A 14,632-nucleotide genomic window follows, 5' to 3' on the forward strand; every position below is an offset into this window, starting at 1 on the left:
TGAATAGTGCTGGTCTCAAGATTTTTGTAAGTGTCTTTTGGGTGCACATGCGCATGAATTCTGCTGGGTATATATACCTGGGAGTAGAATTGCTGGATCATAGAGAAGAATAATGGTGAATTGTATTCCAAAGTGGATATAACAATTTACATTCACACAATCAGTATAAGGGAGGTCCTGTTGTTCCATATCCTTGGTAACACTTGTTATTATCAGACTCATAAACTTTTAGCCATTCATGGGGCGCCTGGCCTGGCTCAGTCGGTGGAGCCGGGTGGCTCTTGATCTCAGGGTTGTGAGTTTGAGCCCCATCTTGGGTGTAGAGATTACTTAAAAATAAAATCTTTAAAAAAATAAATAAACAAGTAAATTTTTAGCCATTCTGGTATATAATGGTATATCATTATGATTTTCCTTTGTATTTTTCATTATGGTTTTATTTTGTATTTCTCTTACTTCCTAATGAGGCTAGACACCTTTTCATATGCTTTGTTGGCCATTTAGATAATGTAATTTTTTGTTTTTGCTTGTTTGGTGACGTGCCTAATCTGGTCTTCTACCCATTTTCCTATTGAGTTATCTTGATTTTTTCTCCTTGTTAGAATTCTTTGTTATTTCGAATATGAGCCCTTTGTTGGTTTTATATAGCCTGCTTTTTCATTTTCTTGAGGCTGTCTTTTGATGAACAAAAATTCTCAGTTTTCATGTCAAATTCATCTGTTTTTTAATAATAGGTGCTTTTTTGTGAGCTGCTTAAGAAATCCTTCCCTACCCTTAGGTCATGAAAACATTATCCCATATTATCTTCTAAAAGGTTTATTATTTATTTTTCATATTGAGTAATAGAGTTGTCCTGGAATTGATTTTTGTGACTGGTAATTCTTTTTTTTTAAAGATTTTATTTATTTATTTGAGAGAGAGAGAATGAGAGGGAGGAGGGTCAGAGGGAGAAGCAGACTCCCTGCCGAGCAGGGAGCCCGATGCGGGACTCGATCCTGGGACTCCAGGATCATGACCTGAGCCGAAGGCAGTTGCTTAACCAACTGAGCCACCCAGGTGCCCCTGTGACTGGTAATTCTTAATTAACTTGTTAATGCCCCTGCCTTCAATATATTTTTTATATTTTCTTCAGATTTTCTGGCTATCCTCAGCAGGACGGTTGGTCCGAATTACCTAGTTTGCCATTCCCAGAAGCAGAAATCTTTCAAAGTTTTAGTTTCACTTTGACTTAAAAAAGGATCTATTCTGGTCTGTAAGGGGGCCTTAAGAAATATGTTTACTAAAAAAGGTAATAAAGACTGAAAAACTATATAGATTCATGGTTGTTTTCATATAATTGTTTTTTGAGAGATCAAAAAGAAGCTTCTGTTTCATCTGTGCTTCTCTCAGCTATAAAATACTTTTAGATAACTTAAAGCTTGCTATATAAAATGAACAATTGTACCTACTGCAGGATAATTTTAGAACATAATCATAGCAAAATTTTACCTTAAACATATATATACTATCAAACATTGACTTTGATGATAAAACAGTTTAACCGTGGTAATGGCCACCCCCCCCACCCCCCTGCTTTCTCTCTCTGTCCATATATTTAAACCTCTTTTTTGGCCAGAGATGGACTGTATGCAAACCGCATCCAGAATGCTTTTAGTTTGTGCCACAAAATATGAAGAAAATGTTTTCAGTTTATGGCAACTAGATCCATGACATATGATGCTCCAGGAACTGTTTTTACAGTGCACAAGATGCACAGGAACAGAATCGCAAACTCACATGATTATTGGCAAGGAAAAAACTGGCTACGTGGCTGATGTTAAATTTGCTTTTTAAGACAAGCCAGATCAAGAAATGTCTGAAGAATTTGAGACTGTAGCAGTGAGATGATTTTGCAGTTAGTAAACACAGCCTCGGGAAGCCATGGCAAGGCAGTTTCTTATGAGCCATTTACAGCTTCTAGGAGGAGAGCACAGTGTGGGCGCTCGAGAGGAAAACCTGACGTGGCCTCCAGGGAATGTTGCCGGGGGAAGTAGAGCCTCTCCCGCGCGCGCGCACACACACACACACACACACACACACACACACCGGATAGTGAGGGAGAAGCTTCTTGTCCCTCTGTCAGGCAGAACCCCACCTGGACCTCCTGATTCTGTCTCTGAGGTTCACAGTGGAGGAGGTGAGCTTGGTTGTAGCCAAGATGTTAGGAGTAAGCATTGCGTATGTGGAAGTTATGGCTCCCGAGCCACACACTTCCTTCCTGCTTATACCCTTATACCATTTTCTTTCTCTTTTAAAATTAGTACTTACTCAAAGTGTGCTCCATGGATCCTCCCCACTCCCCATCCAGACCCTTTCAGGGGGTCCATGAGGTCACAACCATTTTAATAATACTGACATGTACATGCCTTTTAAACTCATTCTCTCACGAGTGTACAGTGGAGTTTTCCAGAGGCTTCGTGACATACGATACTGCAAAAGACTGAATGCAAAAGCAGATACGAGGATACAGCTGCGGTCTCATAAGCCAGACATTGGAGATATTTGCAAAAATGTAAAACAGTGGTACTTTTCTCAAATTTTTTTATCCTCTAAATATTATTTTTAATTTAAAAATGTTAACATGTAGTAGTGTATTAATATTTTTAAAGGGATACTTATCGGGGCACCTGGGTGGCTCAGTCGTTAAGTGTCTGCCTTCAGCTCAGGTCATGATCCCAGGGTCCTGGGATCGAGCCCCGCATCGGGCTCCCTGCTCAGTGGGAAGCCTGCTTCTCCCTCTCCCACTCCCCCTGCTTGTTGTGTTCCCTCTCTCGCTGTGTCTCTCTCTGTCAAATAAATAAATAAAATCTTTAAAAAAAAAAAAAAAAAAGGGATACTTATCAATAAATATCTTAAATTTTTCATAACTTTAATTTTTAGTATGGGTACATATTGATATTTATAACCCACATAAACAAACGCTCTTTGGGGTCCTTAATAATTTTTAAGAATTGTAAAGAGATCCTGAGACTATAAAACATTTGAGAATCACTGCTTTAAATCCTGTCGATTTTGTTGGAATCCTAGTTTCTCTCTGAAGGCTGATTGTCTAGCCCACTGTTTTCTCTACACTGTCCTAACTTTTGTGCCACACAGCTTAGTGCTTTTAGTTCTTATGGAATTGCTTGCTGTGCTGATTTTCTTCTCCTTTTCAATAGTGTAAGACCTCTGAGGACAGGGATCATCTGTTAAATGAAAGTTTTTTGAGGTGTCCATGATGTACATTGCTGAGCACAGCATAAATGGTGGTTATTGGTTAATGGTTATTCATACTGTTACCATCTTCAATATAAATATTAAAATTTCCCTAACTCACTGGTTTTATGGGTGAACCAATGTGCATTTATAATTTTGTGAACTTTAATAGAAACAGCTATTTGATTAAAAAAAAGCCTACATAAAATTAATATACAATATGGAAAAAGAATAAAGGTTTTTGATCATGGGTCATTAATAAATTGGGTACAAAAGCTGAACATGTTAATCTGTTTAATTCTTATGTGACCAACAATGGCAGTAAAATCTGGCCATGGGCCCTTGCTCTGAAAACGTGAGCATCATGCTGGGCGCTTAGTAAGCAGTAAAGTTGGCCGAGTTGACTCTGCTGTTTCAGTAGCCAGCAGTCATCATTCCCTACGATCCCCACCCCCACCTCCAGGTGGTTTGCGCTTATGTTTTGGTCTTCAGAAGGTACTTGCTGAAGCCCTTTATGTTAAAGAATTGACAGGTCATCCTGGACTAAGCTAGAAGGCATTAGTTGACCAAACTGGTTAAGTAGCTGAAAGTGAGCACATACCCTTTCCTTCATCCCTGCTTCAGACTGAGTTTGTTTTTCTTAGGCAACCATCCTTGACTTACAGGATACATGAATAAATATAACATCTTTATGCCAGTGACCTGCTGTGAGTCCCAAAGTTTCCTTCACAGCTTCTCTCTGGAAGTCTGGGGGTCCCACACAAGTAGCACTCTGCCCTGAGAGGCCTGTCCTTTGCACTAGCACTGTTTAAATGCTGATGACACAGTAGTAAATAAGATTTAGATGCTGCCCCCAGTAGTCTGTACAACATAAACAAGCCTGGTGGAAATATATACCAAGTATAGTCGCTAACTCAGAGGAAGGACCCATCCAGACCACCTGTGGCAAGAGTGGGGCATTAAGAAAGGCTTCATAGAAAAGGTTTCCCTACACCTGCATCTTGAAGATGGGGAAGAAATTTGCCCTGTGAGTAGGAAGGCAGTCCAAGTAGAAACAGCACATACAAAGTCACTGGCACATGAAGCCATGTGGTGTTTAAGGAAAACTGAAAACAATGTGAATTTGTGAGATGAAGTAGAGAAGTGAACAGGTACTGGGCTTTATATACCATGTAGTGAGAATTGGATTTTATCTTGAAGATGGACAGAGCAAAGGCTGTGTGGGATTGCACTTTATAAAGGCAATTCTGATGGCAGTGGGGGTAGGAAGGTCTTGAGGGTAAGAAAACCAGTGGAAAAAAATGAAATAAATTTAGTGAGAAACTACCAGAACTAAAGAAAGCAGTGGCAGTAGGAATAGGGAAGAAAGTACATCCTGAAATGTTTGGGGATTAGAACTGACAGAGTTTGGTGAGAGGAAGATACTGGTGATGGCGCCAGATTTTTTATTTGAGTGGGACGATAGTATTCCCAAGTGAGGCAGAAGGAGAAGAACACAGTTTGAGGGAAGACTATTTAGTTTTAGATATGTTGCATTTTAGGGACCTGTGGAACATGAGGCAAAGTGCATTGACATTAGGCAGTTTATAGAAGTTTTGAAGATTGTAGGAACGGTCAGTATTAGAGAGATTTGGGAGTCATCAAGACATGGATAGTAGTTGAATCTATGGGGGAAGATAAGGACGTGTGTGTATAATAAGAGAAAGGGAAGGGTGTAACTCCCAAGGAACATACCAGTAGTGAAAGGACAGGCAGAAAAAGATTCTCCAGTAAGAGTCTACAAAGAAATGGTCTAAGAGGTGGCACAAGTAATGAATTTGGCTCCTTCTGTGGGGTAAAGGGACTAGACATGATCCATGACAGTTTGGGGATCAGAACTAGACTCAGTCCTTGAGGCCAGGAGTTGAGTTTGGTTCCCTCACCGCAACCCATGTCTCCCTGTCCCCCATGTACAGAGGCAGTAGCTCCTCACCCAGCACCACTCTGCTCATTTATGAATCTGAAAATCAGCAGCATTGACAAAGGCCTTGGGCTGGCTGCAAACCCAGGGAGACAGGAGGACCTAGACACAGCTAAAAGACCGGCAACTAAAACAGGGTGCCTCTGGCTCAGTGACTGGATCTGCAGTATCTTTTTTTATTTTTATTTTTTAAGATTTTACTTTTAAGTAATCTCTACATCCAACACGGAGCTCAAACTCACAACCCTGGGATCAAGAGTCGTGTGCTCCATCGACTGAGCCAGCCAGGTGCCCCTGGATCTACGGTATCCTTGATATCAAAATAGGAAAGGAGCACCCAAATGATAAGACTTTCAGGTCATTCTGATTTTTAAATGTGAAAGAGAGGTTAAAACAAAACAGTTGAATAATAGCCATTGTATATGATAATGGGATTGATAGAGAAAGATATCATATTGCGATGATTAATAAGTGAATGAGAGGTAAGGGCGTTGTAACCACAAATATAAACTTCTTTTTGAAGAAACTTGACTAGAAGAGGAAAGGGGAGGGAGGGCACAAAAACTAGAAGAGATTTTAGGATTAATGGAGATGGTTTTCGGAATGTGCAGACTGGAACATTTTATAGAACTTCCAAAGTGTTGAACTTAAGTAGAGGTGACCTGAAACTGCACAGGTAACATTTCCAGATCTTGGAACAATCATAACGCTTGTGTATTGGCAGCTAAATAAACCCATCTGCCTGTAGCAAAGTTACCTCCACCTCTGCTGCTTGGGCTTTCGATATTATTATTTGTATTACTTAAATAGGTTCCATCTTGCCCACTTGGGCTGCGCACCCCGCTTATAGAGCTGGATGTGCGGTACCCTCCTGTCTGCCCCGATTCTCCTGGCATCTGTGCTCACCTCCTACAAAGGCTCCCTTGCTGGTGTTCTGCTCCACCTCCCATCTGCTGCTTCGCTTAAGATGCCTCTTCTGGACATCTTGCTTGAAGTCAGGCCAGTTGCCAATGATGTAAGCAGTCAGGGCTTTCAGTGTTACTTGTGACTCAGTTAAAAGTTTACAGTATGCTTGACCCCCGAGCAACGCAGGGGTTAGGGGTGCCTGACCCCCTTGACCCCCTGTGCAGCCGAAAATCTATGTATAACTTTGGACTCCCCAAAAACTTAACTAATAGTCTATTGTTGACTGGAAGCCTTGCCAATAAATAAGCAGTCGATTAACACATATTTTGCATTTTATATGTATTACATACTGCATTCTTACAATAAAGTAAGCTAGGGAAAAGAAAATGTTCTTAAGAAAATCATAAGAAAAAAATGCAATTATAGAACTGTCCTGTAAAAAAATATGCATAGAAATGAGCCCACACAGTTCAAACCTATGTTGTTCAAGGATGAGCTGTGTATTCTTTTTTTTTTTTTTAATATTTTATTTATTTGTCAGAGAGAGAGAACGCACAAGCAGGGGGAGTGGCAGGCAGAGGGAGAAGCAGGCTCCCTGCTGAGCAAGGAACCCGATGCGGGGACTCCACCCCAGGACCCTGGGATCATGACCTGAGCCAAAGGCAGACGCTTAACCGACTGAGCCACCCAGGCGCCCCTGAACTGTATATTCTTAATAGTCTGCATCCCAGAATTATGCCTGGAAATTAAACTGATAACAGTGGTGAGTCCTGGGTGAGGGTAGGGGGAGAGGGGACCGTGATCAAGGGCCTTATCGTATCACTTGAATTTTTTAAAATGAGAATTAGGGGCGCCTGGGTGGCTCAGTTGGTTAAGCGACTGCCTTCGGCTCAGGTCATGATCCTGGAGTCCTGGGATCGAGTCCCGCATCGGACTCCCTGCTCAGCAAGGAGTCTGCTTCTCCCTCTGACCCTCCCCCCTCTCATGCTCGCTCTATCTCATTCTCTCTCTCAAATAAATAAATAAAATCTCAAAAAAAAAAAAATAAATAAAATAAAATAAAATAAAATAAAATAAGAATTAAACTTAAGCCTAAAAGTATCAGGCTGAATAATCAAGTTTGAAAATTAAAACTATGCCATATTAGAATAGTAAAGTGAATATAATGTATTGGAAATGTCCTTCTTTCAACTTGCCATATTCCCTAGGAAAGATGTAGGTCTGATTACATCCCATGAGTTAGATTAGGTACTGGGCTTGGAGGAGCTCTTGAGGTCTCCTTGCAGTTTAGCAGGACCTAGTAGTGATTTAGTCCAAGACCCACGAAACCTTCCCAGCCGCGTGTGAATCTCAAGCCCAGTCTGGTTACTACTCTGCAAGAGAACAGAGAAAACTGGAATGCTTCAAATAGTTTACTGCTGTGGTTATATACGATCAGATAGTAGGATTACAGAACATTTCAAAATGATGTTTTGAAGGAATTTGCCATTACTCATACCTTAGAAGGAAAATAGTGCTGTGGATAACTTCAACTAGATAATTCCAAATGTTGATTTTAGAATCAAATGTTATGTTTATCTTGAGTACAAGTGCATCTGATAACAGAGGTTCACAGCCCTGCAGAGAAACTAGGGAAGCTGTTCTGTGAAAACTGGTTTCCAGAGTGCTTGGAAACTGCCCACTTTCCTTCGCCTGCCCCTCCTCTGCTTCAACTGCTTTTCCCCTCACTGAACACAGGCAAGCGTCTGAGCCCACCTGCCAAGCAGGCAAAGGACTGAGCTGGCCATTGTGTCCTTCCAAGCTTATCTATTAACAAATTATATAATGATGGGCTACTTTTTGAAGTTGGTGCAGAATTTAGACCACTGGTAAGTCTAGAGAAGTCATGTTTAGCCTGGGCAGAAACTAATCAGAATAGAGAACTGAAAATTAGTTAGGGTTGTTCTCTTGATGATCCGCAGGTGACAAAAAATGAAAGAATTGAATCTTTCTCCAAGGTGCTGAGGGTCACACATAACCACATAGCTTACATCCTTCATGATGACCAGACCCATCTGGGAAGTTCCAGCCAGCTTCTTCAGCTTTCCCTCATGTCATTTAAATGGGGAAGGCTCCACACTGAAGTACCGAGTTATCGGGAGCATGTCAGGATTCAGCTCATCTTGTTTATTGAACTCCTGCTGGATACCAAATTCTAGATATGTAAGACACAGAGAGCCCTTGTTGTCAAGAAGCCCCCATTGAGTGTAGACAGCAGACCCTCAGACGCTACCAATATTATATGGTATATCTCAGAGGAGGGACACTTAGTGCAGCCAAGGAGGGTACAGAAAACTTTCAGGAGATAATTCCTGAGGCAGATCTTACAAGAGGAGTAGATGGGAATTAAGCCAAGGGCCCTCAGCAGATATCACTGTATGTATTTTGGACAAGGAAACCACGCGCAGTCCCCGTGAGAAGGCTATGAAGTGATGATGGGGCTAGAGAGATCTTGGATTTTACCCTAAAGGTAATGGGTAATTATTGACTGAATCTTGGCAGCAATCTACTCAGAGGTCACATTTGCTTTTTAAAAAGGAAGATGGCTGGGACAACGGTGTGTATAGTAGGAGGATAGGGATAATAATTAAAATATCACTAATACTCATCATAGTGTAATTCCATCTGAGATTTATTTATTCAAACGCTGTTAAAAAATAAGCAAGGGGAGAGGTGATAACAGATAAGAGAGCAGCAAGATGCTTTCAAGATTCCCTGAAGCACCCCCTCAAACACTAAGACATGATGTAGAACTAAAGCTATAACTCATAATCTGCAGCTGTGGGGAATGGAATGCGCTTTCTTGGACAGACACATTAAGTTGATTGTGAAACTAAGGGCCCAACTTCCAAATAGTGACAGGCATTCTGACAGCAGTGCAGACGCTAATCACAGATGAGTTTCTGTAGGGCTTGTCCAGCATTGTTTTGACCACTTTTGCACACACACAGAGGTCCAGCCTTGAGCAGGATCTCCTTCTGGCATTTGTTTCTGCCATTGTAAATTGAAGGGACTGGCTTGGGACCTTTAAATGTCTAATATTAAGTGGCTTTCATTTCATATATATTCGTATATCTGTATGTTCACATATGTAAGTATGTATTTCATATATATAAAGAGAGAGACATTCCATCATGAAATAAATAAAATTTTCACTGCGTCTATTAGCAACTTGCTATGATCCGGTTTGATTTTGAAGAGGCCATTCCAGCCATTATTTGGGAACAGACTGGGGAGGAGCAAGAATTGGGGCAGGAGACTAGCTAAGGGGCCTCCACTAGCAAGGAATGGTAATGGCAATGAAAATGAAGAATTTACATGCTGTGAATCAGAAATGACAGGATTGCTAATGGGGCTGTGAGAGGCCTGGGATAGGGTGAGAAATCCTGGATGAACCAGAGGTTCTGACCCAAGCAACTGGGCAGAAGATGGTGCCCTTGATAAGACAGTGGAGACAGGAGAATGAGGTCTGGGCAGGGGATGAAGAGTACTGTTTGGGATACGTTGAATCTGAAGTGATTATGAGATATCCTCATGTCAAATGGAGAAGTTGAAAAGGCAACTTGGCATTTTTCTGGTAGAACAGATAAGGTAAAATCAATAATAAAGGTTTAATATAGGTTTTAGTGTTTCTTCAGAAGGTATTTCAGTTCACATTGGGTATTTTTTAAGACTGATTTAGAGAGAGCTCCAGCATGGGGAGGGAGAGGGAGAATCTCAAGCCGACTCAGCGCTGAGCGTGGAGCCTCCCAACCCTGAGATCATGACCTGAGCTGGATCCCACAACCCTGAAATCATGATCTGAGCTAAAATCGAGTCAGATGTTCAACCGACTGAGCCATCCAGGTGCCCCTCAGTTCACATTCTTAATAACCACTCACCTTTATTGAGCATGTGATTGGTGCCCTGCCCTATGCTGTTTTATGCATATTCCATTTAAACTTCCGAAGAACCCTGTGAGGAAGGTGCTGTTGTTCTCAATGTTGAATGAGGAAGCTAAGTCTCGAGAGGTTAGGCCACTGGCCCAACAGTCAATAGTTGGTAGATGGAAGAGCCTGGATTTGTAATAGGCTCCCCGATTCAGAACTGTGCCCTGCCGCTTCCCATGCATCTTACTATGAGCACACAGCTCACTGTGATTTTTCTCTCTTTTCAGGGTTTTGGTTTTTTGCACTGAATGTAGTCTAGACTCATCTTCACGGGCTTGTGTTGCCCCAGGATACTGTCAAAGGTAAGTTTTTAAAATTTCAATACACCGTGTATTAGCAGTGAAATGGGAGAGTCTTCATCTTAAAAAGAAGAGTACATTTTGACGTTATTGCTCCTTTCCCGAGTTGTTCCACGAGGGTATTTAAAGTGGCCATCACATCAGCTCTTTGCATTTCTACTTCAGTAGGTCCCTTTAAAAAGCACATCAATCCAAATGATTGATAGTGACATTTGGTGCCTCATCCTTTTATAAAGCTAGAATTTGTTATTAGGGTTTAGCAATTCCACAGTTTTCTGTGAGCGTATTCCTAGTTTCTCTGCCTCTAGTCTGTCCTTACTCCAGTCTGTCATCCACATTACTGCCAGGACTAGCTTTCAAAATGACGTATTTACTCATGTCACTCCTTTGCTCAAACAGCTCTCGCGGCTCTCAGTTGCTACAGATGCCATCCTACAAACATCCTGCAGAACCTAATTCCAATCAGTGTTTCTGGCTGCTTTTCTAGTGCACCCCTATCTGTTGTGAGCCCTACCGGGCCATTTTCTATTTCCCAAATATATAGTTCTTTTTCATGGCTTTGTGCCTTGGTCAATGCTTTTCTCTTCACTTGGAGTTTGGAAGAGGGGAGAAGAATGCAGCTATCCGCTGCTCTTTCTCGTATCTTTCCTGTTGTCCCCTCTCCCAGGCCACCTTGGCAGAATTTCTTTCTCATCTGTATTCTAGGTGCACCCGTTACTATGACTATAATAAAGCATTCAGTATTTTACATTAGCGTTATTTGTCTCTGTCTCCTTTACTAGTCTGTAAACCCTTTGAGACTTCTTAGAAAGGAACTAACTGGTTTTTTAGTGCCTGTTGGCTGCTCCTGGACACCTTGCTGAGTGCTATGCATATATTATTTCATTTAATCCTTGTAACACCTCCTTCTGACAAGTTTTATGGATGAAAATAATGAAGATTAGAACGTTAAGTGCCCAAGATTACACAGTTAATAACTGACAAAGAATTATGAATGACTCTGCTCCTTCAAAGCCAAAACTTGTTCTACTGTACTACTCTGGCCGAGCACCATCTGGTGTGTGGTAGGGACCCAGGAAGTATCTATTGAACTGATATCTATTGCAGTTTAAATAAAAAGGACTTTAGTTGATTAATTCGGTCATTTCTACATAGAAATTTATTGACTATTAAATGCCGGGTATACAGCTTTAGATAAACGATGAATACAGACATTAACAAGATACAGTGTCTGGTGTCAAAGAGTTGACGGTGTCATAAGGGAAGCATCTATGTAAGCAAGTAAAGCCAGTAGAGCGTTACAGATCATATCATAGAATTCAGACAAGATCCACCGGGGACACTGAGGAAGGAATCGCCAGTTCTGCCTAGAGATGGATCAGGAAATACTTTGTAAAAGTTGAGTCTTGAATGATGAGAGTAGGGTGTTCTCTGGTGGCACCAGGGGAGGGAAAGGCAGAAGGAGTAGTATGAACAAAAACAGGGAAACCGGAAATAATCTGACACATTTGTGAAACTGTAAGTAGTTCATTATGACTGGAGCAAAGGGAAAAAGAGGTCTGGCTGATGGCACCGGAGAGACAGGTGAGGGCTAGATCCTGGAGAGCTTGGAAGGTACAAATATATTTGCCAGCTTTTAGAAAAGACTGAGCATGGGTGCGCTATGATGTGTGGTTTTACTCATGTTTATCGTTAACGTTTGTTGAGTCCCGTTCTGTGTGTGCTGCAGCAACACCAGGTCAGTGGTCACTTAACCACATAATGGCAAGCTGGTGACAGCTCTGAGGTGAAATCATGTGCCAGAGCAGAAATCAAATGCTTGTGTTGTCACGTCAGCTTTGACAGCTTTACTACCACTTGTTCGCCCCCTCCAGTGAATTTTCACATAAGTGCATTTTGCCTTGACTTTTTCATCACTCTCTTAGCGCCGATACACTGGTCCCTTTGTCATTTCCCGAGTGGAACCCCTAGCTCAACCACATACTTTTGCATGGCCTACTTTATTCTCCTTCCATTTTGTTAGAAGGGCAGTAAAATTCACTTAGACCCTTACACACAACTCTAAGCCGTGGCTTCACAAGAATGTCAGCAAGGCTTTTTCAAGAAACACCTTAAAAAATATTAAGAATAGTTCCAAAACCACACACACACAAATGAGGACAAATTAAAGAAAGGAGAAATAGAAAAATAGGTATGATAGGACGTATAGTAAGTAGGCAGACTATATGGTATTAATCAGGAAAGATTTTTAGAAATAAAAATTGACTGGATATTAGAAGGATAGAGATGTGGATTGGTGGTGAGGGGAAGGGTTTTCAAATCGCGTATGAACTGCATAAATAGAAATTAAATTTGAAACTAATAATACAATATATGTTAATTAAATTGAATTTAAATAAATTTTTTAAAAAAGAAATTAAATTAGCAAGTTGTGTGGAGAGAATAGAGAGAAGATCTGCCTGTGTGAAGTGGGGGATAGTGTGTGCATGGGGAGTAGCTAGAAATAGAGTTGAAAAGTTTATAAAGTAAAAGTCTGCTGTTCGTATTATGGCAATGGGATAATTGGGAAGATAAGACCGATGTAGAAAACTTAATTCTGAAGAGGAGACGTTCCAGATATAACCTGGAATTGAAGGGGACCTGATAAGAAACATTCTCTCCCCTGAGCAAGTTCTGAACCACAGACATACAGGATGAAGGAGTAAAGCAGGTGGAGATCAGACTTTCACTTTTATTACTAATAAAGTTGACATAGAACTGGGCTTGTGTCTAAAAGCAAGTCAGCTTTCTAATACTCAGCTCTGAAATTTAACGGGTTTCCTCACCCAGCAGTACTAGTCAGGGACAGACCCGCCTTCTAGAAGGAAGGAGCAGAGCAGAATAGGTGCCCCCACAGGAAAGGGCCTGGGGGGTGCTGGACTATGCAAGCCCAGTTTCCCCTTCCAAACTCACTGACCGGACAAGTCACTTCACCCTGACAGCATGTCAGGAATATAAGGCCAATGGTAGTAAAGGGATATTGCCTCCCATGGAAGGAAGCATCGAGGGTGGGCAAGTTTTCCTCCCCTAACACACAAGAGCTCGTCTCCTAGCACATTGTCTCCTAGCACCAGTGTAATCCAGGTCATGTCGGGTGTGTCCTTCCCCTCTAGGACAGAGGGGGTCTCAGAACAGTCCTGCTCCCACTTTCAAGAGGACAAACCCCACTACCACCCACTCTTCTCTTGGATATTTTCTTGGGCAAAATTGATACGCAAAATAGATTATGCCTTCAGGAGATCCTAAAATAGATCAGGACAGTATATAAATTATATGAACTCCAAGGCTAAACAAAATTGTTGCAGCACTGTCCCCATAGCCACCAGATTCAGAAAGTAAGTCTGCCTCCTGCCCATGAGCAGTAATTCCTGATAAAAGTAGGTTCTCAGAATGCTGTACTCAGTCTTGCCACGTTGGTATCTGAGGGAGGGAGGATGGGTGAGGTCCTCTTGGTTTGAGCCTCTCCAGGACAGTTAGCCCATGCCCGGTGTACAGAATCCACGACTGGGACACTTCCACCCAATTTGGAAAAATCTGCCAGCAGGAGGTTAAATTTGGAACTGGGCCTTTACCATATCTCAAAAAAACCCAACCAATGTACACTGTCTTCTGCTTTAAAGATTAATACTTGAAATATCACCTTCTTTTTGCAATATTTAGGGATTTATAGTCGTGGCAGCCCCAGTTACCAAGTTCCTTCCCTTCCTGTATAAGTTCCCTGCCTCCCTGCCTTCTGTGAGGATAGTGAGACATCTCTTTAATTTCCATTTCCTGTTTGGATTGCCTGTGTAAGCTGAGCACAAACAATTTAAACATAGAACTTCAGTGGTTTTGTAGCACATGTGTCGTTTGAAATTCAGCTGCCTTGCAGCTTATGTGCGGCAAATAATTGTTCTACTCATTAATATCTAAAAGGCCTGTATGAAGAAAGTCTCTTTTCCCTAAAGTCTAATCTTTGCCTCAGCCACGCCTGCTTAGGAAAAGCTGTGCCTGCGTAATTCAAGGTCAGGCAGCAGCCTTCTGTGCTTTGAAGCCAACCAAGCCCGCTAATGCCCTGTTCCCTTTGCTGAGGCCAGCACAGCGGGCATTTGCTTGCTAGGCCAGAGTGGCCGATGAGTGCTGAGGTCACTTGCACAGCTGACATTTAGATGAGCCTTCAGTACCACCACCACCACGGCTGTCACCACCACCACAACGGACTGTGGCTTCTTTCCTTGCTGTCGCCA

The 14,632-nt window shown here is 41.8% G+C and overlaps 1 protein-coding gene across 7 annotated transcripts in view; it reads left to right on the top strand.

Annotated features, from left to right (window-relative positions):
* TNRC6B (trinucleotide repeat containing adaptor 6B) overlaps window positions 1-14,632 on the top strand; it is a 239,739-nt gene that overhangs the window by 52,706 nt on the left and 172,401 nt on the right. For 6 of the 7 annotated variants that reach the window (XM_078076651.1, XM_078076652.1, XM_078076653.1 and 3 more), the window contains exon 2: window positions 10,296-10,370. The exons of the other annotated variant lie outside the window; for it this stretch is intronic. In XM_078076651.1, coding sequence (XP_077932777.1) covers window positions 10,296-10,370 — 75 coding nt within the window. The remainder of the gene's footprint in view (window positions 1-10,295; window positions 10,371-14,632) is intronic. 7 annotated transcript variants of the gene reach the window in all.

This window comes from Halichoerus grypus, chromosome 6, assembly GCF_964656455.1.
Source record: "Halichoerus grypus chromosome 6, mHalGry1.hap1.1, whole genome shotgun sequence".
In the NCBI taxonomy this organism is placed as follows: Eukaryota; Metazoa; Chordata; class Mammalia; order Carnivora; family Phocidae; genus Halichoerus; species Halichoerus grypus.